The 26,708-nt window shown below is 50.5% G+C and overlaps 1 protein-coding gene across 2 annotated transcripts in view; it reads left to right on the top strand.

Moving 5' to 3' along the window:
* The window catches only part of EFCAB6 (EF-hand calcium binding domain 6), a 178,179-nt gene that overhangs the window by 142,433 nt on the left and 9,038 nt on the right, over window positions 1-26,708 (top strand). For both annotated transcript variants that reach the window (XM_084749763.1, XM_084749764.1), the window contains exons 24-27: window positions 1,993-2,148; window positions 6,246-6,441; window positions 9,170-9,361; window positions 23,118-23,345. In XM_084749763.1, coding sequence (XP_084605889.1) covers window positions 1,993-2,148; window positions 6,246-6,441; window positions 9,170-9,361; window positions 23,118-23,345 — 772 coding nt within the window. The remainder of the gene's footprint in view (window positions 1-1,992; window positions 2,149-6,245; window positions 6,442-9,169; window positions 9,362-23,117; window positions 23,346-26,708) is intronic.

The raw sequence follows: 26,708 nt of genomic DNA on the forward strand, positions 1-26,708 counted from the left end.
CCTGCTGCTGCTCTGCCCCCAGCTTAGGAGGAAGATGCTCAGAGACATGGAAGAGTGGACATGCTGGAATTGAGACTGTCCACCGCCTGCCACACTAGCTAGGTGCACTGGCTGGTTTTGTGTGTCAACTTGACACAACCTGGGGAGTCATCAGAGAGGAAGGAGCCTCAGTTGAGGAGAGGCCTTCATGAGATCCAGCTGTAAGGCATCTTTTCAGTTAGCCCATCAGTAGGGGAGGACCCAGCCCATTGTGGGTGGTGCCATCCCTGGGCTGGTAGCCTTGGGTTCTCTAAGAAATCAGGCTGAGCAAGATAGTAAGCAGCACCCTCCATGGCCTCTGCATCAGCTCCTGCCTCCAGGTTCCTGCCCTGCTTGAGTTCCTGTCCTGGCTTCCTCCAACAATGGACTGTGATGTGGAAATGTAAGCCGAAGAAACCCTTTTCCTCCCCAACCTCCATTTTGGTCATGGTGTTTTCATCACAGCAATGGAAATTCTAACAGAGGCGGTAGGGGGTGCAGGGGGAATTGCATGTTCAAGTGTGCACGTGTGTGCTGTCCATGTGGAGGCCAAAGGTCAAGCTCAGGTGTTGTGCCTCAAGTGCAGTCCTCAATGTTCTTTGTGTCAAGGCCTCTCAGTCTCCTGGAGCTTGTCAATTAGGCTGGGCTGGCTGGCAAGGCCCAGGGAGAGGTCTGCTTGTCTCTGCCTTTCCAGTGCTGGGGTTTCACACCAGGCCACCACACCTGTCTTTCTCTCCTGGATGCAGGAGATCAAACTGGAGTGCACACACTCTACTGAGTGAGCCCCCTCCGTGCTGCTTTAGCTCGCTGAAGTGAGAAAGGGTCTACCTCAGGAGTAGACCATAGAGACTGAAACACATGCTTCAGGAAAGTCACCTCTGGCCACACACTCTCTGTCCTCGGCTACCCAGTGGCCTGAGGCCCATGGCAGGGTCACCCAGGAGACCCCGTGTGTCAGCACACTGAGATGCTGGCTCCTGCTCTGTGAGTCACGCACAGGTGGTAGCTGTGTTTCTAGAAGTGGACACACCTGGCAAGAAGGTGAGTGAAGCCAGGCCTGAGAGACAGCTCCGTGGTTAAGAGCGCTTGCTGCTCTTTCAGAAGGCCCGAGTTCTGTTCCCAGCATCCACCCCAGGTTAGCCACAACCTCTGGGAACTCCAGCCCCAGGGGATCCGGCACCCAAAGGGTACCCACTGCCTCACGTGCACATGCCCACATTTAGGCACACCTGCACATAATTTAGAAATTATAAAACAAATAATAAACTGTAAATAAAATAAGATGAAAAGATGAAGGGTCCTAGGATGTTTTTGTCCTCAATACTGACAGGACCCTGAGCTTGTATACAGCCCTTGCTCACTGTCTTCCTCCAGTCCTGTCACCTTGGCGCTGGCTAGCTAGTGTCCCAGTGAGACCAACTCTAGTATTTAGAATGGCAACCCACTGCTGCTATGGGGCTTGGCAGTTCCTCTCACAAGCTGCTTTTTTTTTTCCTACCAGTCCACTGTGCTGTACATGTGTCCTCCCCGTATCTCCAGGCATGTCCCCTCTGTGATGGTAACCCTGTTGAGGATACCTATTTGAGGCCCCTCATGCCGAGCACCCACAGTAGCACATGTCCCATAGTAGGTACACACGAGCATTTATTGAGGGCAGAGGCATTTTTCTTACCAGCCATAACCTTGTGTTAAACTCTTGGTTCCCTTCAAAAAGCACCGACTCTTAATATAAGAAACACTTGGTCCGTGTTGCTCCAGGACAGCTCTGCTAATGATGATGCTGACAAGATGGTGGCGGTGGAGGAGGCTGATAGCATTTCTCTGGGACATCTTTTCCCACAAACACCTCTCCAACCCCGCAAAAATAGCTTCCATAATAGCTCTTGGCTGAACAATCAAGTTGTCACGGTGCATCGAGCATCAAGAGTCACTTTTCTCCTGGCCTTAGGTGTCTGGGGGTGGCTTCTCTTTCAGGGAGACGCTTATGGACCATTATGAGGAGATCAGCAAGGCGCTCGACATGCTAGAGAAATCCAAGTCGGGCTCCACAGCCCTCTTCAAGGTGCAGAAGGTGCTGCAGGAATGCGGGTGTCCCATGAAGGAGGAAGAGCTCATCAGCCTTCTGAAGAGGTTGCCTGCCTTCCCTCCTTCCCTCCTTCCCTCCCTCCCCCCCTCTTTTCCTCTCTTCCTCCTTCACCCTCCTCTCCCCTTCCTTCTAGTTTGTCCCTCTCTGTACTGGCTAATAGCCTGGCATGTTGGCTTTTTTCCTTCTTCCCCACCCACACACAGCCTCGACCCTGAGGTGACCTCCACTTGCAGCTTGCCATTCTGTGTTCTGGCCACAAGCAACGAGACTCCTTTGATAAGGGCTTAACTTCTCCCAGTGCCCAGTTTGGGGGGGCTTCCACATTGAAAGCAGCAGCCCTTTGCCCTTTGCCCTTTGCCCTTTGCCCCTGCCGCTGCCTCCCACCCACACAGTCAGGAGCTCGAGGCTTTGAGCTGATGGCCTTGGAGCAGACTGTGTGCTTTTCTAGATGACAAGCTCAAATCAACACTTCTTGACTTTTTGCTCTTCTTCTTCTTCTTCTTCTTCTTCTTCTTCTTCTTCTTCTTCTTCTTCTTCTTCACTTGTAAGCTTGTCTCCACTGTCTCCTGTCCATCTTTATTCCTCAGCTTCTACCATCTTAAACAAACACACAGAACTTACCGCACAGCTCACTGTGTGCTGCTGCACCTGGCTTCCAGTGCTCCGCAAGCGGAATCCATCTCACCCTGACCAGCCATCACTTTTCCTTTCTACATAGTACTTTCCCCGGGCTCACGTGATTATTATTCCTGTTTGCTTAGTCTCCTGGTTCCTTGTCACTGCTGATAAATCCCCAGCTCGCCCTGTGACAAACGTCTCTATCCAGTGTGTTCAGTTCCCTAAGATACACTATTTGTGTTCTGTGAGTCTTGGAAGTTTTCTTGGTTTAGCTCATTAATGAGTTCCTTTCCTTTGTTCCTTTTTGAACATGGAGCTACCCAGACTTGATCCCTCATGGCTTTCGATCTTTCTCACTTAGTTTGTATCTCTGACTTTTCTCTCTGGGTTCTGGGATTGTCCCTGGTTCTCACTTCCAACTCCTTACTCTCATTGTCCTCCATCACTCAGTGCCTGGGTTTATCCTCCGTGTGGCATCTTATGGCAGACATCTTGTTCTTAGTTCACGGACATCTCATTTATAAGAAATTAGCAATTGTTTTTCAAAGTTTCATTGCATGTGGGGGTGGGGGTGGAGTGGAAGGATGGGGCTCAGTGGGTAAAAGGGCTTGCTGCCAAGCCTGACCACCTGAGTTCAGTGCTCTAGCGACTAATCCCCACAAGTTGCCTTCTGGTCTCTATACCCATGCTGTGGCACATACAACAAATAAGTAATTGTAATTGTTTTGTAGACCAAGCAGGCCTTGAACTCACAGAGATCTGCCTGCCTCTGACTCCCCGAGTGCTGGGATTAAGGTGTGTGCCACCATGCCTGGCTATTATTTACATCTTTTAAAAACAGTTTTCTTAGCCAGGCATGGTGGCGCACGCCTTTAATCCCAGCACTTGGGAGGCAGAGGCAGGCAGATTGCTATACAGAGAGACCCTGTCTTGGGAAAAAGAAAGAAAGAAAGAAAAACAGTTTTCTTCACATGAGAAATCTGTCTCTCAGCGTTGCATTTGTAACAATCCTTCATGCTGGATGCTTCTTTCATGCCTGTCTTCCCAGATTTCAGGGTTACATTTTTCCTGTGGCCTCACTTCTCTACTGAATCCAAGAAAAGCCCCGCCTCTGATTTCCTGCCTTCCGTTCTCCCTTCACTGGAGTCCTTGCTGAAGTAATTTTCTAGGGAAGGGCGGATCTCATTCTGGGGTGCTTTAATTGTCCTTCATACAGATAGGAAGCGTGTCTGCACCTGGAACCCAGGAAGAAAATAATTTTCCTTTCTGGTTTTGGAGACATTGCTTCATTATGTGCAAGCTGTAAGACACCCACTACGTGTGTGTGTGTGTGTGTGTGTGTGTGTGTGTGTGTGTGTGTGTGCAAACATGTGTGAATATTGGGTGTGTGTACATATGTGTATTGTATGCATGTCTATGCTGTATATTATAGTGTATATATGTATTATATAGTATGTGCATGCATGTGTGTTTATGGTATTATGTGATATACACTGCATGTGTGTTTGTGGTATGTGGTGTGTGTATGCATATGTGGTACATGTGTGCATATATATGGCATATATAACATGTGCATGTATCTGGTGTTATATGCATATTGTATGTGTGTTATCTCATGTATGTGTGTGCAGTGTGTGTATGTGTGAGGTGTGCTTGTGTGGTATGTGTGGAGTTTGTGCATATGTTGTGCGGTGTGTGTGGTGTGTGGAAATGGAGGGCCATACCATCTTGAACTGCTCACGTGTTTCTCCCTTCAGAGTCTTCTTGCTGAATCTATTTCCAGCTGAATAAGAATTGATGTGTTCAATGAATAAATCATGGGAAAATAGGCACAGATAAACAATTAGTTAAATGGTTCCGAGAGTCTCGTTAAGGCGTGCTTAGGCCTGATACTTTTATAAACAGCACAAAAGGCCTCGGAGCTTCCTCGCCCCACCTTTCAATGGGTGATCAACTTTTCTGCGTGTTGAAGCCTTAATAAGGATCCATCACTCAGTCGCTTGTTCCTCCTCAAAGACCCCTTGATGATAAACATCTTGGCTATTGGTAATTACATGTAGATTATTCTTTCCCAGATCCAGAATAGACTTTTCTAAACCCTAGCAAGGAGGCTCGCTTAGGCAGTTGCTTTATTGCTGCATTTTAAGACAGCGCTGGCAGCTCCTCCCTGCACATGTAGCTGCGCTGATTGTCTCCTTGTGTCCCTGTCACGTGATCCATGCCAACACAGACAGGCTGGGCTGCTCCGCAGCTGCAACTTGCAAAGCTAGGCTCTCGCCTCCCCTTCAGAGTCCCCGGGAAGCTTGTCTGCTGCTCAAGCTTTCACGCTTTCCTACTCAACACTTGCTCCCACCCAGCTGACAGAAAATCCAGGCACTCAGGGCCCCAAGGATTTAACTACAGAAGCATCAACCTTTTGTTTGTGTGCACACGCGTATACATACACAAAAGTACACATACATGGGTGTTCTGCCTTTTTTTTTTTTTTTTCTTTTTTAGAGACAGAGAACTGGCCTATAACTCGCCAAGTAGGCTGTGCTAGCAGGGCCCAGACACCCATGCGTCTCCTTCACTCCACACTAGCCGCACATCCCCTTTTATACAGTTCACAAATCAGGTTCTTGTTCTTGCTCGGCAAGTGCTTTCCCATCTGAGCCAGGAACATGAAGGTGTGAAACTTTCCTCCTCATCACCATTGTCTTCAATAAACACACTGGGTGTCCGTGGGGGAACTCTTGGGCCTTACTCAAGTTATTTCAGAATTGAAAAGGAATTGTTTCCTGGTCCGAGTCGAGGACACGAAGGGGCCTGTCATTGCTCCACGGATGTCCTTATGGGGACATCTGTTGAAATGGAATTTTTATCGAGGAAATATTAAGCTAGATAGCTTTTGCACAATACCCTTGGAGAGCTTCGGGCTTGACAGACTCATTTCAGCCAGGCGTGGAGAAGAATTTAGTGTCTCTGCCTCAGTTCCCTAAGTTCCTGTGCTGTCTCTGATGGCACCTCTCTTCGGGCGCCACACCTCCCTGCACACCCCATAGTCGAGGTCTCCGCCATGGTAGAAAATTCTTGTCCAGCTTGTGGCTCAGCTGGCCGCTGCCCGGTCACCTCTGCCATCCTCATCAGGCTATCCTCCCACAAATGCCCCAGGGGTGGACCAGCATCCTTACCCAGCAACCCTTGCTGCTGCCTGTTCTCTGAAGCTCTGAGCCCCATTATCCAGCCATTAGGTCTCAGGTCTTCAGGATAACCCATGGCCTCACCTCTGAGGCCACCCCCACTCTTACCTCCCACAGCCCTCACCTCGTTCATGTGTGCTCATCAGAAACCAGCAGGGTGGGCATGTGCCAGCAGGGTGGGCACCAGCCTCTTTAACTCATTCTCTTCCTCACACTGCCCCTGTGTTGTGCAACTGTTTGTTGAGTGAATAAGTAACTGGTTTTTGGTTTTGTTTGTTTGTTGTTGTTTTTGCTTTGTTTTTTCTTTTCAATGAACCTGTTCTTTTTCTTTTGTGGGGAAGCTTGAACATCAGTGTGCATAACAATTGCATCAACACCATCGACTTCTTGAGAGCGCTTGAGATCAACAGGGCAAGCAAAGCTCAGCCAAAAGAAAAAGAAGAAGGCATGCCAATCACCTTCTCCAGGCTGAACCCCCAGGAGGTGGTGAAGAGCATGCAGGCCGTTGTGGACTCCTCCCAGCCTGCTTTGTTAAAGGTATGGAGGATTGCAAAGGGCCCCCACCTTGTAAAACTCACCCCCATCCCTCCCAGAGGCCCCCAAGCCCTTTTCCCTGCAACCCATCCACCTCGTCCCCGCTGTCCTGAGCATCTACTCAGTCTAGATGAGATTGCCAGCTGGAGCAAGTGTGTCTCCACTGTCGCTCTGTAAGACGCCACCCTGCCTCTGCCCAGCCCAATGAGATGGTTCAGCAAACACCAGGCAAGCTGAGGCCACGGGGCCAGGCAGAGGTGACACCTGGGGCTATGCTCAGACCTCCACACCTGCACTTTGGCACACCTGTGCCCCCGTTCATACACACAAAGCTAGAGGCTGTGTGACAGTAGCTCACACACCTCAGAGCCCTCCATGTGCTCAATCGAGTGGTGGAGATGAGCGATATTAAAGTGCCCTTCAAGAAGTTGAACAGGACAGGCTGCACCACAGAGACTGTTGTGAAGAGGGTTCCAGAAAGCCATGGGGCATCTGAGAAGAAGGGTGTTCTCTCGATCACTCAATGTTGTCCCATTTGCATGATGTTGTACCTCAAGCCTTGCTGGTGTCTCTTGAAAGAGTTGGTTTGGAACTATGCTCCTGAAGGTGTGTCCTAGCCTGGCCTACAGGTGCCTGAGGTGAAGACTGTCAGCTCAGACTAATGGATTGCTGGAGGACACTAGGACCATGTGCACAAGGACCTCACCTCACCAGGAAAACTACCCCCTCCTGCCCTCCCAAACACAGCAGAGGCCTAGCCTTCATACAACCAGGGTTCTCCTTGCACTGACAGAAGTTTCCAGAACTCTGCAGACAGCCATGCTTCTGCCTGCGAGCTTTAAGTGGCAACCCTTATGAGATGCCATGGAGTTTTCTCTCTCCTGGAGCACACATAGCCTGCAGATTATAAAGCCCTCACAGGCAGAGAGAGGCTCCCAAGGCCTCCTCTAAAATTAGATTTAAACTTGCACGTGGTTTGGTTTTGTATGGGATTGAGATCCATCTACCCCCTCGGTGTAAGGAGGTAACGTGGGCTCTTGCATCCAAAACGGAGGTAGCGATGGGGAAAAAAGCAGAAAAGTGGGTGTGGCCTAGCCAGCTGGGAAATGCTACAGAACTTGGCCTCTGTCCTACAAAGCAGGCATGGCCAGTGTCTAGCTCTCTATGAGGAGTTAGCATCCTAGGTTGTTAACCAGAAGGAAAGGGAAAGGCAGCTTTGTGTTGCAGCATCCTTGTGAGCTACAGGAGGCCAGGCGCTCCCAGGCTTGTCCGTTTCGGGACTAGCCAAGTCTCCCAGTTTCTATATCAGCTCTTTGGAAGCACCCTGCCGGAACCAAACTCCCACGCTCATGCTCAGGGTTGCTGTTTGCCCTTTGGGTCTCAAGTGGCACAGCTTGGCATCCCTCGGGATGTTTCTGAAGATGGGGACCATGGTCCTCAGAGAGGAACCGCAGTGATTGCTTCTGGAAAACGTTCTCTATGTGGCATGAGACTGCACAGCAGAGAGTACAGGAAGTGATCTGCAGGGTTGGGGGAGGCTGAGGGTAGGGAAGAGAAGGAGGGGTGAGGCTGGTTCAGAATGGCCACCAGAGAGGACAGGGCATGCAAACATATGGCTATTTGCCACTGCCACTGCCACAGGCCTGCCTTGATTCCAGACAACATAGCAACACGGTAGCATTGCAATGTTTTATAGATTTCAAAGCCTTTCTCTATTCAGCTCCTACGACTGTGCTGTGGCTAGCAGGCTGAGGTTACACACGGACCCCAGCTTTGGGCTGAGTGGGCAGAAGGAGCTGGATTCACATCACCTCTCAGGTGCCTAGAGCATCACTGCGCCATCTCCTCACATCACATGGCTTCTCGCATCCTGACAGCACACACTGTTCATTTTGCTTGGATCTTCTTTCAGGTGGCTGTGCACCTGGTACCCACCCACATCCCTGTACTTTCCCAGCCAAAGATTCGCTCACAACCACCCTTAGCTAGGTCTGCCTTTACGGAGAATGTGTGCTGAAGCCGAGAGACGTCAAGAACTTAGCTGAGCAACTTGACCCAGGATCAGGGACTGTCCCACTGTGTGCCCCACTGTGCCCTGCTGTCTCAATAGGTGTGGGCTGAAAAGCTCTGTAGTGTTTTCTTTCTTTCTTTCTTTCTTTCTTCCTTCCTTCCTTCCTTCCTTCCTTACTTTCTTTCTTTCTTTTTCTTTTTTTCTCTGTGTAGCCTTGGCTGTCCTGGACTGGCATTGTAGACCAGGTTGGCCTTGAACTCACAGGGATCCACCTGCCTCCCAAGTGCTGGGATTAAAGGCATGTGCCACCACCGCCTGGCTCTGTAGTGTTTTCTTACATATACTCCCTGCCCCAAGGGGTGCCTAACTAGCATAGAACAAGAAAGAAGGCTCAAGGGAGCTGGGCTCGGGAGCTGCAGGCTCACCAAAGTTTTACTTTTAAAAAAAAAGCGTCTTAATCTACCACTTGATACAGATTTCCCAGTACAATAAGAATGAATGATTTTTTTTTCAACAGACGGAAAGAATGTGCTTTTTAATAGTGTGTGTGTGTGTGTTTTTTAAAACACCTTCTCAGTTGATGGCTGCTCGGCTGGACCCGTGGCTGGTTGTGATAACCGCACCACTCAACCTGCGGTGCGTGGGCACAGCCCCTCAAGCGTAGGCCTGGAGGTTGCTTTGCCAGAAGCATCTACCAGCTCTTCTTCTGTTTTGTTTTAGGCGTTTTCTGCACTGGATAAAGAGGACACAGGGTTCGTGAAGGCTATGGAATTCGGGGATGTCCTGAAGAGCTTCTGTCAGAAGCTGACAGACAACCAGTACAATTATTTCTTGAGGAAATTAAGAATTCACCTGGCGCCCTACATACACTGGAAGTACTTCCTGGAGAACTTCAGCTCCTTCCTGGACGAGGTAAGGCGTCCTGCATCGCAGCTCAAAGGCACAGCTGACTCTAACGTTGTCCTTTTGAGCATCCCAGAGGGAAACCGATGATAATAAGCCGTGCGGACGAAGTGCTGGAAGGGAAATGGTTTCTGCTTTGTGGGGAAATGTTCTCTTTTGCTTCGAAGAAGTCTGGGAGCTTGCTTTCATTTTGGTGGCTGTAGCGCTCGAAAGACCTTAGATCTCAGAAGATGACCTTGGCATCCAGAGAAGTGAGGCCTACTGGGGCCAGGCCAAGGGCTGCGCCGGTAGAGGCCCAAGCAGAGGTACAGGTAGAACGTCTCCCTGGGAAGCCAGGTGGGCTTCATGAAAGGGGGATGGCAGTGGCTGCCCGCAGGCTCTTCTCTCTCTTGTTGCTGGAGAGGGACTCTGACGTACCTGCCACTTACTGCCAGGTTGCTTCCTGTGGCTACATTACATGGGTCGCGTCACTGACAGCAGTTCCAGCCTGGTTGGGTAAGGAGACACCATTTCCACTCAGCACGCTGCCGGGGGAGTAGAGACACAGCTGCTGTGACTTCTGCCTCGGTGGAGGGAAAGTTAAAATGTGGGGCAATAGAGGGGGTGCACTGGATAAACCAGGGAGCTTGCACTAGCTGGGGCTAACGTCTCTGAGCTGGCTGGTCCGTTCTTGATGTCCTTTGCAGTTGGCTGGCCTATGTGAGACTGTGTGGTGATCACGCAAGTGCACTGTCCTCAGTCAAGTATTGTGGGTAGGGACCTACAGAGGAGACAGCCTGAGCAGGAGCCTAAGAATTATTGACTGCTGAAAGAGGGAAAACCAGACTTCTCCAAAGACAGGCCCCCCTGATAGGTTATCCAGTCTCAAGCGGTCAGTGCTGAACACCTACACATACAAGCAGCAGCAAGTAGTGCACTCCCTCTCAAATTCATGAGTTTATTAGACACCACCTAATAATGTGCCAGTTTTATAGGTGAAGACTCTGGCCCAGAGATGCTGGGTGGTCCTCTTGCCTCAGTCTCCCAGACTCGGGATTACTGTCACAGGCCAGCATACCCAGCCTTTCATTCATGTTAATACATTGGCTTTAGCTCATTCACATAAGCTGTAATAAAAAAAATCTCCATATTAAATGGAAATATTCTCTGTTAAGAGCATGCTACTGTTCGTGTGTGTGTGTGTGTGTGTGTGTGTGTGTGTGTGTGTGTGTGTGTGTCCACTCTCCTGCTGGGAGCATGTAGGATATCTTAGGATTCCTCCCTGATAGGCAAAGCCTCTGTGCCTCTCCTTTTTAGCACACATGAGTACACATATGCATATGTGATTCATGCATGTAACCATGCATGTGCAAGCATGCACGGGGACACACACTGCTGTTCCATGTGAAATAGCCATTAGTCCTGACACTGCCCGCCGTCTCTGAGGTGGTTATGCAGTGCGTGCCGTTGGGAGTAGCACACCAGGCTCCCTAGTGCTCCCACCAGCCCTGTTTTCAGCTGCATTAGCCCTGCCTTGGTGTTAATGAGTCAGGCTGTGGAGATTTCAGGTCCTTGTCCCCTGGGAAGTTATGAAGACCTTCTGCTCTGTGGCATGATTTTGATCATCACATAGGGTAACTGTTGCTGTCACCCGGGATTATGCGTTTTGTCACACTGTTGTGCAGATTTTGGAAAAAGCAGCAGTCATGTGAGCCCCGACACACACACACACACACACACACACACACTAACAGTGACTTGTCACTACAAGAGAGCAGTGAGGTCTGGCTCAGCCTGCATGCTCTCTGTGTGCTTCCTCATTGTTAACTGGGTGAGGGAGGTGGACAGACTGGCTCCACCAGGCCCTGCCCCTACCTGTCCTCCCTGCAAGGAAGGCCAGGGCCTCTGCGCTGCTTTGAAGAGGGCTTTGCCTGCTTTTAACGCATTTGGAGCTATGCAGAGTAGAGGGGGCACTGAAAATGTAATTGGGTGTCTTGGCTTTTTCCACTTATATGAAATGGTGCCATGTCACCTATACATAAACTGCTGGTGCTTGGAAACATCCCCATTGTCTGTCTTACTCGTAAGCATTGAGATTTTCCCCACTTTTGTCTCTACGAATTCTTTCTTCGGTGAACACTTTTCTTTGTAAATCTATGTCCACATTTTACAGTTTTCAGTTCGTATGGGATATTTGCATGTGTGTATACCTGTTTGTCTGTGTGGGCATATGTGTATGCGTGTGCATGCATGTGGAGGCTGGAGCCTGATATCACGTGTCTTTCTCAATTTCTTTCCACTTTATTTCCTATGGCTGGGTCTCTTGATGGTCAGCCAGTCTAGCCAGCCAGCCTCCCGGAGGGCTGCTGTCACAGGTGATCTGCTACGCCTGCCCAGTTTGTTGTTGCTTTGTTGTCGTTGTTGCTGTTTTAATTATTTTGAGAATCTCATTGGTACCATAGTTACATAATTTCCAACCTTTCCTCTCCCTGCTCAGACTCTTTCCAGCCCCTCCCACTCCCTCTCAAATTCATGAGCTTTTTAGTTATTGTTGTACATGCGCATATATACATATACACAGAAAGAGAGCAAGCGAGACAGACAGAGCCTGTTGAGTCCGTTTGGTGCTGCTTGGATGTGTAGGTGTTCAGCGATGACCGCTTGAGACTGGATAACCTATGGGGCGGGTTCCGTCTTTGGAGAAGTCTGCTTTTCCCTCTTTCAGCAGTCAGTAGTTGCCTGTACCTCTTCATCTGGGGCGGAGCCTTGTGAGATCTGCCCCCCCCATGCCCCATCCACAGTGGCACGTCCACTGATGTCATCATTCAGGTCTTGTGCAGGCAGCAGTATTTCTGAGATTTCATGGCTGCAGGTTCCCTGTTGTACATAGAAGGCACGGTGTCACAGCAGGCTTCTGGTCCTCTGTCTCTAGCAGTGTTACAGCCCTCTCTTCCACAGTGTTCCCCCCAGGCTCAGGCAGAGGGCTCTGTTACAGGCGCATCCATTGGGACTGGGCGCCCCCCCAGTCATCTGTTGTCTGAATTTTGACCGGTTCTGGCTTTCTGTGATGTCTCGCTCAGGGATAAGTGTGCAGAGTGCAGTTGGGAACGCGCCTGCCCACTTTCTACATGGGTTCTGGAATCCTAATTCTGTCCTCGGGCTTGCATGAGGAGCAGTGTATCTCCCGAACTGCCTCCTCAGACCCCAGATGTCTACATTTTAAAGAATCCCTGAACAAAAATGCCTGACGTCACTGGGCAGGACTCTCTCTACGGTTCTTGAAAGCAATTCCCTCTAAGACATCTTTGAAACAATTGTCTGCATTAGATTGCGTCATCTCAAATCATCCTTGTTTTTAATGTGATTGAATGTGGACAGTGTGCGTGGCTTCAGGGAACACCTGTGGAAGCCACACGTGTCTGTCATGCACCATTGAACCTGAACTCATAGCTTTGAAGGGAAGAGTTGAGACTGTCTCTCTGCTCAGCGGCGTGACCTCTCTCCTGCATGCAGCGGTGGGTCTGTACGGAGCAGGGTTTGGGGTCTGCTCGAGGTTTTCGGCACTCTTGTTATTTATTTTTAAATTATGTGTATTTTTATGTGTCTGGGGTGTGTGTATACATGCTATCCAGAGAGGCCAGAGGTGTTGGATTCCCCTAGAGCGCAAGTTACTGGAAGTTATTCATCACCTGATGTGTGGTGCCTGCCTTCCATAGTGCGTGCTCCAGGCCAGGGCACAGGGAACAAGGGTAGGTCACATGCCTGATGCTAGGGTGTACTGCAAAGCAGGCCTGTGTGAGAGGGAAGCTTACAGGGCGGGGCCTTCCCGGGAGACACTTAGGATTGATGGAGGCCTGCAGTCGGATGGGAGAGCCTGTTGGCGTGGAGGCGCAAAGGCCAGGTCTGTAGGGAGGTTAAGGCCGTCCTTAGGCTTAGGGTCCTGACTAGGGGGCGCTGTTGAGTAATGTCATTGAAGGTGGAAGTGTCCAGGTCTGCTCAGGCTGTACAACAAAAGATCCGTGGAGGCCCGATGTGGAAGAGGCAGAGCCCATAACCTGGGGTGGGGGCTGCAGTCCTGCCTGGGGTGCCGTTATGACTCAGCAGGGGGCGAGCACCACTAGGGTTCTGCCTGAGGCTCCTGGAGCCCCTTACTCCAGCTGTTAGCAGCCGTGGTTCTCAACTCCTCGTACGCTGGACCCTTTAATACAGTTCCTCGCGCTGTGGTGACCTCTCAGCCGTAAAATTCTTTTGTTGCTACTCCATAACTGTAATTTTGCTACTGTTAATGAATCGTAATGTGATTATCTGATATGCAGGATAGCTGATACGCACGCCCACCCCACAAGTTGAGAACCGCTATGCTGTGGGTTCTCTTTACAAGCATCAGCCTCACTTCTGGGCACGCTTTGTCCAACACCCTGTGAGCGTCTGGAAGAGCAGTGGGACACTGGGAAGATGTCAGGCCACAGAGGTGGCTGCTCCCACCCTCTGTATACCTTCCCTCACTAGGGATTAATGACCATAGCAAACCTGGTCTAGGGGGATGTACTGGAGGGGTAGCTGTACCCTAGTCCTGCACACACACCCCAACCCCCAACTCCCGGGTTCTGAAGACACCTGGCTGAGAGATGCACTCGTAAGGCTAGGTGATCCAGAAGATTGTCAGGATGACAAGCTGAGCCAGGGACCACAGGCTTACAGGACCATCAGGCCCCTGTGTTGGGAACCATAGCACGGGTACCGTGTGGGTGTTACCTTTACCCAGTGTACTCACCAACTGGGACAGCAAGCAGGGACACAGAGGCCACCTACCAGCTCTTGAGTGCTTTTCAGGGTGCCTTGCTCTGGGGGACTCCCCATCCCATGTGATTGGGGAATTGTGGGGGGGCAGGCTTTTGTCACCCAGCCACTACAACTTCATCATGGGCTCTCCACCATGAGGGAAGGGCTGGGGAACGTGTCAGCTCAGCTCAGCAATGGGATACCAGCCATCCTCTCCCTCTAGGGGGACACAGAGGAGGCAAGTAATTAAAAAGAGATTACAGAAGTGTAATTAAGGAAGCCAGTTACCTTCCTCCCAAAGGGCTTCTATGGGGATCAGCCCCAGCCGAGGCCACTCGATTCTTGGCCGGGTAGAATCGTACTCACGCCCCTCAGTAAGGCCTCAGGTGTACACAGAGAGTGAAGCCTGTCACCTCTCTCCGCCCGTTCGTTGCGCTCAGGCACTCAATGTTTGTGGTCTTCTATCTGGCGGCCATTGTGCAGGCCCATGGGACTTGCGCCCTTCCCACAGGAACCCCTGTATTTCTGTATCTCGGAGTCCTGACTCCACACTGGGGCTGGGCTGCCACAGCCGGCTCATTGCTGCCAGAAGCACCGGTGTAGTTGGTGCTAAGCAAGACACAGGGTCAGGCCAGAAGAGCCCACCCACGGCTGGAGTCTCACTGTGGGCAGGCCCAGGAGTCCGCCTGTGAAGCAGGCCTGAGACACCTCCCGTGCACAGCCCACTCACACAGGAAAGCCATGTTTACAGAGGCCAGTGGGCCCCTGAAGGTAAAGGTGGCCGCAGTGTTCCTCATCACTGGAAACCTACCATGGTGACTGCAGGAAAAGACACTTTGACCTCTTTAGCACTCAGGACAAATGAAAGGTGTTAGAGTTAAGCTGTGACCCAGTGGCCAGGTTAAGAGGACAAAGCAGCAAGCCAGACACAGGTCCCCCTCTGCCTGTCCCTCCCCACCCGAACTCCCTCTCACCTCCAGAAAAGCATTCCACAACAAGTGCTTTGTGCAGAGGACAGCGGTACCTTACCTGAAGAAAATCACAACTGCTCAGTGCAATATTGGATCCTACCGAGTAACAGAAACAGGCTCATCGGTGACACTGCCAGCAGGTCATGCAGGGACCCAGGGTCTCTGTGTCAAGGAAGTCCTACAGAAAAATACCTGCAATTCTCTCTCCCTCCCTCCCCCCCCCTCTCTCTCTCCCTCCCTCCCTCCCCCCTCCCTCCCCCCTGCACTCTCTCTCTCTCTCTCCCTCCTCCACCTCTCTCTCTCTCTCTCTCTCTCTCTCTCTCTCTCTCTCTCTCTCTCTCTCTCTCTCTCTCGGCTTAGGTGTACTTCATAGTTTCTCACATTCCAGGGTCAGGCTCATCCAGCAAACTGGGTCCAGGCATATGATGGACAAGGGTGCACTCGGGGGACCCCACTGAGGGATCCAAATTACTCAGCTTCACAGAATTGGCCATGGCTATTCCTGAAAAAAAAAAAAAACCCAGAAAGTTCCATCGCTTGGCTCCTGTGGAAGCCTGACTTTGGATTGTGCTGAGAAATTAAGCGCATAGAAACAAATTGCACACCCAATGATTGTACCTGACCAGCCACTATCACCTTCTTGTCACCACAATCAGATGTCACCAGACAGGTGGGCGTCAGACAGGTGTTGTGTGCCAGCCGTGTTCTAGGCGTTCCCACAATGCTCTTGGTTAGTCCTGACCAGATTGCATCCGTGCTGCATTACAAGGGAGGAAACCAAGGTTCAGAGAGCTGTGGCATGCCCCCAGGCCCCAGAGCCAGACATCTGGGGCTGGAATCAGAACCCCCACAGCTTGGGGACGCACATCCGCAGTCTCCCTCCGGTAAAGCAGTAAGCAGGAAAGCAGGAAAGCAAGGGCTGCTTCGCTGTCTGCCCTCAGGATGGGTCCACAGATTAGTTGTGCTGTGACTGACAGGGCTTCTCACATCCCCGGCTGCCTTGGCCAACTGTCTGTATTGGTATCTAGTCTATTCCACGCCTGTTTGCGCTGAATGCTCGACAGTGATGTGGCCAGTGGTGTGGAATTTGAGTAGAGGAATTTTATTAGCATTTTCATAAGCGACTTTGCCCGCTGAGTTTATTGAGTCATCAAAGGGCCAAAGGGGTGGCTTTGATTCTCTGAACTTTCTGGCATCTTCATGCTCTAGGAGGGTTTGTGAGGCGAGAGTCTGCATAGATCTGGGCAGATTCTGTGTGAGTGCCCACTCTGTGCCAGAGGGGAGCTGGAGAGCTAGGAGAAGTGGGGCAGGGAAGGAGGGAGGGAGGAGAGAAGCGAGGAATCAGGCAGGACTGGTGAATCTGGAAGGGCAAGGTAGAGGCGCAGCTCAGACTCGTAAGGGAGGAGCATTTGTGTATAGTCCCAAGGCCCGGCAGGCAGTGCACTTCAGGTGTGGTCAGGGCGTGGAGGGTGGGAGAGATGGCCAGCAGGCCCTGTGGGCTAGGCCATACCCTCTGGCTCTCTCCCTGTGGGCATTTCTGAATGTCCTCTGGGTCAGAGGTCTTGGTCTCTCACTCACGTTTCTAGGACGGTACCTGGTATCCGCCCTGTAGTGTTTGTAAATCTCTGAATCTTTTGCCCAGGAGGCTCTTGTGTTCTCCTGCATGGCTGTGTCATGAAACATCATGGACGCCTACTGGCCTGTTTCAGGAGTGAGACTACTTTGAGATCTGTCACTGGCAGGGGAATCCTGAGGGCAGCGTAAGTCCCACCTCTCAGAAGCCAGCCCTGCTGCTGGCTTTCATAAACCAGCAGGCCCCAGCCACTCAGGATGATGGGAAGATCACAGAGCCCTGTGTGGTCTAGCCTGCACCCTGTAAGGCAGCAGAGCTCAGCACGGGTAGCAGCTTCCTGGGCGGGGCCTCAGCAAGCACTGACAGGGTTGGTTTAATTCAGGGCCTCTCCAAAGATGTCCTGGAAGCCAAGAATTGCCCACGCACAGCTGTAGTCAGTAGCCTTAGAAGGAAACATCTCTCTTGACTTGTGATTTGCTGGCATGCCCATCATGACTGAGAAGGCGCCGTGCCAGGCAGCAGGCTGATGAGATCAGTTAGCTCACATCTCCATGGATCAGGAAGCAGAGAGGGCTAGGAACCTAGAACCTGGCCTAGGAATCTCATGCCCAGTGACATACTATCTCCGGGCAGGACCCACTTCCGAATGCCCACAGTATCCCAGTCGGGGACCAAGTATTCAAATACATGAGCCTGTGGGGATATTTTGCAACAACCTTCACGGTCCTCACACCACCAGGACACTTGGGACAGCACCTGGGGTGGTGGTGTCATGCCTCACCACGCAAAGTCCTCAGTCTTGACACATACCCGGTACAGTCTTCCCTGGGTTATGAGCTACCCCCCTTTACTGTAGGCATCCCAGACTTCATTTTCATAAAGATTTATAATGCTGCTGCTGCTGCTTCTTCTTTTTTTTTTTTTGGACAGGCAGTTTCACCGCTATTGTTATTTTTAGATTCATTTACTCACTGTAAATACAAATGAAGAAACAGTACAATTAATTTTCCTGCTAATCAAAATATTTGATCAAATGAAGCAATTTTTCAATTCTTGGAAGTAATTATAGGCATTCTCTACAAGGAAGTGCCGAGTTCTGGGCTGTTTCTAATTAGAATCCTCTTGCTACCTGCTGAGTTCTGGGGGATTGTAGGTGGGGCTCTCTGAGCCCTGAGCCCTGAGAGCAGAGCTGGTTCTGTGAAGCGTGGTCAGATGGGCTAGCTCTGACCTTCGTAGCACACCCATTCGCACACCAATGGGTTTCTAAGCCGACTTTGGAATGGGCCTCCCTAAGCCACCTTGTGTGAACCTGCTGGATCTAGGACAGATTACCACCTCCTTCTGGGTCATCAATGCTTCAGTGATATAAAGGTCACCAGGAGCTGGGCTCTTCTTCCTTAGCTGTGTCCTGAGACTGCGCACGCGCGCGCGCACACACACACACACACAGAGGGAGAGAGGGAGAGAGGAGTGAGGAGAGAGGGAGAGAAGGCTCTTCCCCTCCCCCCATCCTGTGACTCCTGTTCTCTGCTCCTAGCCTCCTTTACTGTAAAGCTGGCTGCTGGTAGAAAGTATCTCCACATCTGAAGATGATGGTGGTGTCTTCTCCGATTAGAAAGAACATTCCTCCCAGTTTATGGGGGGGGGGAAGCACAATTCCCCCCATTCAGATGGGACACAAAAGTGCCAGACCGAGAGCCATCTGTTCTTTCTTGGCGCCCACGGGTGCTCAGCGAGGCTGCTGGGGGCTAAGCTGAGAGGCAGTGGGAGCCGGAAGGCCAGAGCCCAGCAGGCTCTGTGCAGAGCCCAAGGAAGCCTAGCTCTGCCTCCGGGGCTGTACGAGATGGATCGCTGGGTGGTGTTGGTGTACATATGAGGCAACAGTGCCGCAGTGGCCTGTGGACCTTTGTGCCCATGGTTTGCAGTAGTTTAGAGGTGATGACAGCAGTGGGTCCCTGTGGGTGGGATTTTAAAGTGACCTTTCTTTGTGTGTTTCCTGAGCGACCTCAGCGGAACTGCAGGCAGGACTCTGGTACACAGACACACATCTCTAGTTGGCGTGAACTACCGTGTAAACGAGAGGTTGCCTGTCATCTTTTCTGCCTCCTCAGGCCCTGAGTGTCATCTTGGACACCATCACGGTAGCCTATTGTCTGGCTGCAGGTGGCACATGCTTGTCCAGTCCTGGGTTAGAATGAGGACCACTCTGTTGGCTCTGTGCCTTCATGGCATCACACAAGCCAGGGCCATGTCCCTTCTTGAGCGTCCCCCCTCTTTACCTAGAGGACTTGGCCCATGTCTCCCTCCCCTGGGACAGTATAAGTTCCATGTGAGCAGAGGCTAGAGAGCCATTCTCTACTGGGGTTCCCCAGGTGACATAGGGGTGCCTCAGCAAGCGGCCTCCTGTCCCAACCTCGAGGCCCACTGGGTATTCACCCTGGGAGGATGGCTCAGGCAGGCGTCTCACCCACTCCTGGGGCTCTGGGACTCAGTTTGATCACTGCTTCCTGGATGGAGCACCCATGGGAACAGCAGGGGGTCTGGGTCAACATGAAAGATGTGAGTCTGGCCCGCATCCTTCCTTGCCATAGCCTCTCACACTACAGGCACCTGGGGCACTTGTAAATTAGGTGTGCACAGATGTGCACAGAGGTGATCATTTCTTATGCAGCCATCTTGTGGTCCTCCTCCACTCATTCTCCTGCATTGTGGTCGCTCTCCTGTTGAGCTATTGCACTGTAGCCCAGCTATAAAACTAGCACATTATCCCTAGCCGTGGGCCTAAGGTCACTCATTATTGCCAATGCTTTGTTTTATAAACCTTGTTAACTTTTTCCCGTTTCTTTTCTGAAGAGAATCCCCCAAAGATTCAAGGCTAAGTTGGCCACAGGGACACTTTCTGGCTTCATAAAGTTCCTTCTCTCCAGCATAGAGGTGGCCAGAGTTCCCGGTTGGCCATAGTAGAATCTTGCCGGCATTTCCATCTCTTTGTGTCCAGGCAGTCGATCCACGACCACAGCCCAGAACCGGCGCATCCTGCCCCCTCCCTCATTGTAACACTGGCAACACTGGCATCCTTGTGTGTCTGCTGTTTGTCTCTTGGTTCCACTGCGCCCCGACATCTCCCCTAACTCGTTAGGGACTCTCTCCCTGAGAAACAAAGAACAGGAACCCTTGCTCTATATCAAGTTTGTCAGCGTGAGAAAGCAAAAGCAAGCAAAGAGAGTCAGAAGTGTGACAGGAAACCTGCAGGGGAGGGGACAGGTGGAGAGGGCTCCCAGGATGGAGACAGTAAGGACATGGACTCCCGGGGCACTGTTGGCACCTGTGGTAGGAGCCCTTGGCTGGAGCAGGCTGAGTGAGGTCACAGAATGCGGGGGCCCATTGTGAGGCTGGCCTCTTGTCTTGGGGGCTCTGAGGGGCTTGCCTTGATGGGATTGGCACTTCTAGGAAGAGCCTCCTCAGAGGAGCATGCCCAACATGGGCAAAAGAAACTAACACCGTGAGGTGAGAGAATGGGGCCTGAGCCGTTGGGCTTTGTGGGTGGGGTCGGAAAACAGTCAGGCCAGGTGGTTGCGTGCAAGCCTTTGGGCTAGACTGAGGGCTTCCATCAGCTGAGGCAGACACCATGGAGGGGGGAGGGGTCACGCTTTGCTGTCGGTGCTCAGGGCAGAGGCATCTTGTGTGATGACGCCGATGAGCCCTTCCTGTTTAGGCCCCAACCCTCACCAAGGCCATCTACTTAAGGCAGCCACACTGTTGTCCAGCCAGTGCTGTGACACTGTGGCGAACATGCCTCTTGATAAAAGGCTTCCCAGAGGGGGCTGATGTCCAACCACCAGTGGGTAGAGCCAATGGCCACCAACACAGACGGAGTCTCCGCCAAGGTCTCCGACACTCACTGGGTCACAGTGGCATCCAGCTTCTGCATCTTGTGGGTCTACAGGATGATAGAACCTGGCTGGGGCTCTGTTCCTGTCGCTAGACTTTTCTAAAATTCTACAGCAGTGCATATATTTTTGTCATCAATATAACTGTCAAAATGCCCACTGGCTCCCATCCCCCCATAGCCAATGAAGGTGTGTGAGGAGAAGAGGAAGGGCTAGAGGGGGAGGGCGGGGCCGTGTGTATGACCTCAGCCATAATTCCTCGGGAGCCATCCCCCTTGTTTGAAGATAGGATCTCTCACTGGCCTGAGGCTCCCGTGAATCCTAGGGGTGTGCCTGTCCCCACATCCCCTGTGCTGGGATTGTAGGGGTGCACCACCCTGCCTGCCCACCTTTTTTTAGGGTAAGACCTGGGAACCTGGTTCAGGTCCTTGTGCCTCTGTAGCAGGTGCTCTGCCCACCGACCTGTCTCCCCGGGCCGCAGAAAGGATTTTTTTGGAACTTGAAAAGGGGCCTTTGTGGCTCGAGTCGGACTTTTTAAAATCAAGAACATGGCCTCACTCCCCACTCGTCCCAGTGAGTAAAGGCAGGTTTCTCTCGGGAGGCTCGGTGGCTCTCGGGATCTCACCTGTCATTAGTGTGATGTGGAATTCTCCCTCGCTGCAGCTTGTAACTCGTCACGGCTAGTGCCTTTCAAAAGCAGGTACTGTTTTTTGTGGTTTTAGCTCGAAGCGACTTGACTTCTCCAACAAGAATGATGTCTTCAGCATTTTTCTGTTGATTTTGTCTTATCCCAAAAGGTGGGCCTTCTATAGATGGGTCTAGTAGGTGAGGCGTGGAAGTGCATGTCTGGCATCCTACCACGAGGAAGCTGGAAGGGAGGTGTCGGGGGGGGGGATACTGAGTGGGGCTAGCCTGGGATACATAGATAAATCACAATAAATGAATGAAGCCTGACTACTCAGGGCTGGCGGCGGCTAACAATGCTGCTCAAGCCGGGAGAACTGGGTTCAGCCATTGGAACCAGGGCAAAGGTAGAAAGGCGGAAACAACTGCACAGGGTTATTATTTCCTAAGGACACGCTCAGCTGCCGTCAGGGCTTGCTGCAGTTTCATAAAACGTGCTGCCAGGCAGGGACAGAGTACAGACATCACTGTTGGATCACTTAAAGTGCGCTTGCTGTCGGATCCTGCTGGTTGCTTAGCACTGCCCTGGTGCCCACAGTAAGGGCCAGTGTCAAAGCAGGGATCATGAGCAGACCCTTCATCAAGATATATGCCAGTGCCCGGCCAAGGCCAGCACCAGGGACAGAGCCACGGCCACTCTTCTTGCACTGGATCTCTTGGATTCTCTTGCCCCTTGGTTCTCACTGGCCAGGTCTCCTTTGCCGCCAGAGTGCCACCGTCCCTTTCCAGGCCTACCTTCCCTCAGCAAGTAGGTATTTGCCAAAGCTGTTTCCCGCCTTGTAAGAGGCTAAAGCCTCTACCAACACACACCTTTATCCTTTTGGGTCTCCCAAACCTGGCTGCAGCATTCTGCTCAGTCTCCCCAGAGACCTGACCTGACCAGCCCCCAAATAAACAGCCCCTGCTGTTGCATGGGCCTTTTTCGGATTTTTCTCGAGTGACGAACTCTGGCTTGCCACTCGGCCCATCTATCACCATACTGAGGTGCCAGACACTGAAAGTGGGGCTTAGCCTTCCTCGGACCCCCAACTGCAAAGCCCTTTTGCCTGCTCATAATTATAAAGAGCCTCTGGCTCAGTCTAGGAAGTCCCTACTCCTGGCCCAGGTTGTACAGGAGAAGAGTACCATGGACAGCTCCAGCCACTGGCGATGCTCCTGGGGGAATCCAACCTAAGTCCTTTTGTGTTGTTTTAAATGAAAACCCCAAAGTTCTATTTTACCAATAAAGACTCAGGAGACAGAAGCTGGGGTGAAAACCTGCTACCTCAAAGAGGCAGAGAAAGCACCCAGCTGACCTTCCTACTCAGCTCACGTCCCAATGGGAAAAAAGGCCCCAAAAGCTCACCAACTTTTAATCCCTGTCAGCTGGTTTCTTGCTCTGCCTCTTGACCTAGGGTTAACTTCATTAAATCCTGAGTACAGAAAGCTCTTTGATTAAAAGTATGTGTTAGGGCTCAATTGCACCAAAACTAGGTTTTTACAGTTCACAATCTCAGGGATCACAGTGGGATGAAAGATCCTGCAACACTTTTGCTAACCTAATGCGGCTAGCGCTTTACCAACCTACCCATCCCCCCAAGCCCTTGCAAGTGTTAAAAGAACCCAAAGACAGCCATCAGGAGGGAACAGGAGCGAGTATATGGCGTGCCCTCCCCGGGGCTTCTCAGTGTTCCACAGCCTACCTTCTAAGAACAGAGTGGCCCCCTGGGGACCACTTTCATGGCAAGTGAGCCCAGTCTTTTACACAGCTGGGCTGACCTGTCATCAGAAGTCATGGCACATCTGTCCTCCTTTCTCCCACTAAGCCATGCCTCCCTGCACCACAGACGCAGGAGGCATGCCGGCTGTTTACTCGGCGAATTCGATTTTCATTTCCGTCTCTGCAGACCGCCGATGAATGGGCAGAGAATATGCCGAAGGCTCCGCCCCCCACATCTCCCAAAGAAATGGCCACCAGAGACATCCTGGCACGGGTGCACAAGGCAGTGACTTCCCACTACCACACCATCGCCCAGGAACTGGAGAACTTCGACACCATAAAAAGCAACACAGTCTCCAGAGACGAGTTCAGATCCATCTGCACCCGCCATATACAGATCCTGACAGACGAACAGGTAAAGAGCATGGCCACTCACGCCAGCAGCAGACAGTTCTCCGAATGTTTTAAATGTTTAAGGTAACTTCCCCCTCCCCTTCCCTGTCTCCCTTTCCCTACCCTACCCCTTTCTCTTCCTCCTCCTCCCTTCTTTCTCCTTCCCCATTTCCCTCCCCACTCTTCTACCTCCTCCTCCCTCTTTTTTCTCCCTGTTCTACCTTCCCCTTCCCCACCCCATCCCCTTTACCTTCTCTTTCCTTCTCTTCTCTTTTTCTTCATCAATAAGCTCCCCCTATACAGCCCTTAATAACCAGGAACTTGTTTTGTAAACCCGACTGACCTTGAACTTGGCTTGATCTTCCTGCTTCTGCCTCCCCATTGCCGGGAGCACCTGCTTGAGCTGCCCTGCCCTGGCAAGGTCTTAGTTTATTGTAAATCATACTGAAACTCACAGGAGTTTCTGTTGCTATAACAGCTATGAACATTTCAGTCAGGACGAGCTTCAGGTCCCTTGTGCTGTTCAAATCAGTCCCAGCTCCCAGTCTCCTGTATCTGTGATCATCTGGTGTCGGGATGATTGACAGCACCTTCCATCTCTCTGTTGCACCCTGGGGCAGCATGCTGTGCCAAGCATGTTGGGGACGGTGCCAGAGTACTAAGTGCCACTTAACTGCCATCTTGCTACCATGACCTAGCTTCCTTGCGTGGTAAAACCTTATCTCACACTCAGAGGAATCTAGCCCCCCAACTTCCAGAGCTCTGTGAGTGGGGGAAGGGATGCAACCTGAAAACCTGTGGGTACAGTCAACCTTCCAGAGGAAGAGGCTGATGAGGATGATGGGGTCTCAGAATTCCCACAGCTCCTGTGTGTCAGGTGCAGAGGTGGCCTGGGTCTCCTCTGTTTGCCAATTCAGCATGGATACTGGGTCTCGCAGGCTCTGTTTTTCTCCTTACCATGCCCTCTGTAGTCACCTTTGACCAATGCATTCCTAAAGGCAAGTGGAAGGTCCCCGTAAACCCTGCCTCTTTGTTCCTTGTGAGGTTTCCATTGCTGTGATAAGACACTATAAACACTCTTTAATGTTGGGCTTATGTTAGCCACTAGGAAGGCCACTCCTAAAGGTAAAGTGGTATGGTTGTCCGTGATGCCCCTGGACTCTGCTCCCCTCTGGCCATCCTGTTTGCACATTTTCCTTGGGCCCACATGCATGACCATCTGCCTTTTGTCCTGCTGTGTTCCTCACTTGACTCTCAGGTGCTCACCCCCACCTCTCCCTACACTGAGCTCTCCTGAAAAAGCTGACTTCATAACTAAAGGCAACAACAGTGTAACAGCTCCCAGATAAGCTCAGCCTAATGATGGCTTTCAATGAAATAAAATCACCCCACACGTGGAAGGAACAGTTGCTATAGATAAGTCAAGGCTGCAGATATCAGAACTGTTAGTGACCACAGCTGATCATGTTAAAATAAAGAATAAGAGTTAGCAATGAGGAAGATACGATTGACAGACAAGGAAAATTGAAAATTTCAAAACAATATGTAGATTAGTTACAGACTCGATACAGCCAATGAGAGCACTGAGCAGCATGGAGGTGGTCTAGTGAAGCTTCAGCAGCAGAACCATCTGGAAAGTCCACTGAGCTGCCAACAGACTCTGACTGTGCAGCTGTATCTCACAGACCACCAACATGCAACTTGGAGATGGCTGAGTGAAAAATTGTAAATTATCAGCCATTTAATCTGTTAAGAATTCACAATTTTTTATCCATAAAAAATTCCTTGTAAAAAATAAAAGCATTTTTACATTAAAAAAAAAAAACAGAATTTACCATTTACAGATAACACTCAAAGGCCACACTTCATAGAAAGAAGAATAGCAGCAGAGGAAAGGCCTCCTCCAATGGAATAGGTAAAGAAAGCAATGCTGAACAAACACCAATGGGATCAGTGAACCATTGGGGTTTAATCTGTAGAGAAAAATAACAACAGAAAGGTAAAATGCTAATAACAATACTACTAATAATATGAAATCCAAGACCACCACTGAGTCATAGCAACTCCGTATCCTACTAAACCAGAAAACAAGGGAACTTGGTTTTAAAAGTGGTAAAACTTGAGGGTAACAGCTAGTCATTGGCTAAGAAAGTATGTAGTTTTTGATAAAATATGTTAGAAAAAGTATTTTTAAAAGCTCAATCCAACGATGTCAAGAGAATACATTTTTCAAACAATATAAAGGAAATGAGCACGGTGGGAAGCTTCATATTGACAACAGAAATAAATGGAGATGACAGCAACAACAATAAATGTAAATGTGCCAAACACCCAGTGTAAAAAGGCAGGGATCACAAGAGAAGATGTTTAAGAATCCATTTATATGCTGTTCATAAGGCCTGCACACAAACCAGAAGTGACAGGTGTGCCAAAGATTTGAAGAAATTTAGATATACCAAGATATACTAAGTGAAAGAAAGGCTCAGAGGTCACGCCACTGTCACATTAAATAGACTTTAAAATTAAAAGCTATTTTCTTAGAACTTGGTATGTCTAACACATCCAAATCTCTCAGCTATTGATGGGTGAAGCTAACTCAGAGACTAGATATTCTGAGGCTAGAAGTAACAGCTGTTTTCATCAGCAGGTGTAGAACGCTTCATAATGTTCCATTCAAAACATACCATCTAGCTACTAATGACACATTTATAAAGAATGACCACACATCCAATCTCAGATAATTCTAATAACTGATAAGATCCAGTACCATTCTCTAATTAAAATCATGTCCATTTATAAGTTAATAACTCTTTAAAAACACATTCATTCAGGAACAAAAAAGCACCCGTAGTTCTAAATCAAAGAACCCAACATGGGAATGAGAGACTATGGAGCTCCATTATAATTTTACAACTATGTATCAAAATTTGGATGCAGCTAAAGTAGTAATTAGACAGAAATGTACAGTTTTAAGTGCCTATTATGGAAGGAAGAACAGCTGAAATTCAAAGCCTGCATCCAACCTATGCCAAAGCAGAGGGAACAAGAGAGCAGCAACACAGCAGGCAGACCAGAGCCAAAATCTGATCCTCAGAAAAGACTAAGAGCACACACAGGGCTGCAGTAAGAGGTTAGAGGGAAACCACGTGCAGTGTGGTCCAACTGTGTGGCACGCATTGCAAGAACTAACTGAAGAGAGGACACAGATGCTATGGTGAGCCAGTGTGTGCAAAGCAGAAAACAGAAGAATGGACAAAGCCCTGTGAAAACATAAGCCACCAAAACGGATGCGCCTGAGGAGCCCTGTCACCATCAGAGAGTCACACCAGCAAAACTTCCCCTGTGGAAAACTTGGGGCCCTGGAAGGCTTACGGGCATTTTTACT

Source organism: Acomys minous, assembly GCF_964271855.1.
Source record: "Acomys minous genome assembly, chromosome: 12".
NCBI lineage: Eukaryota > Metazoa > Chordata > Mammalia > Rodentia > Muridae > Acomys > Acomys minous.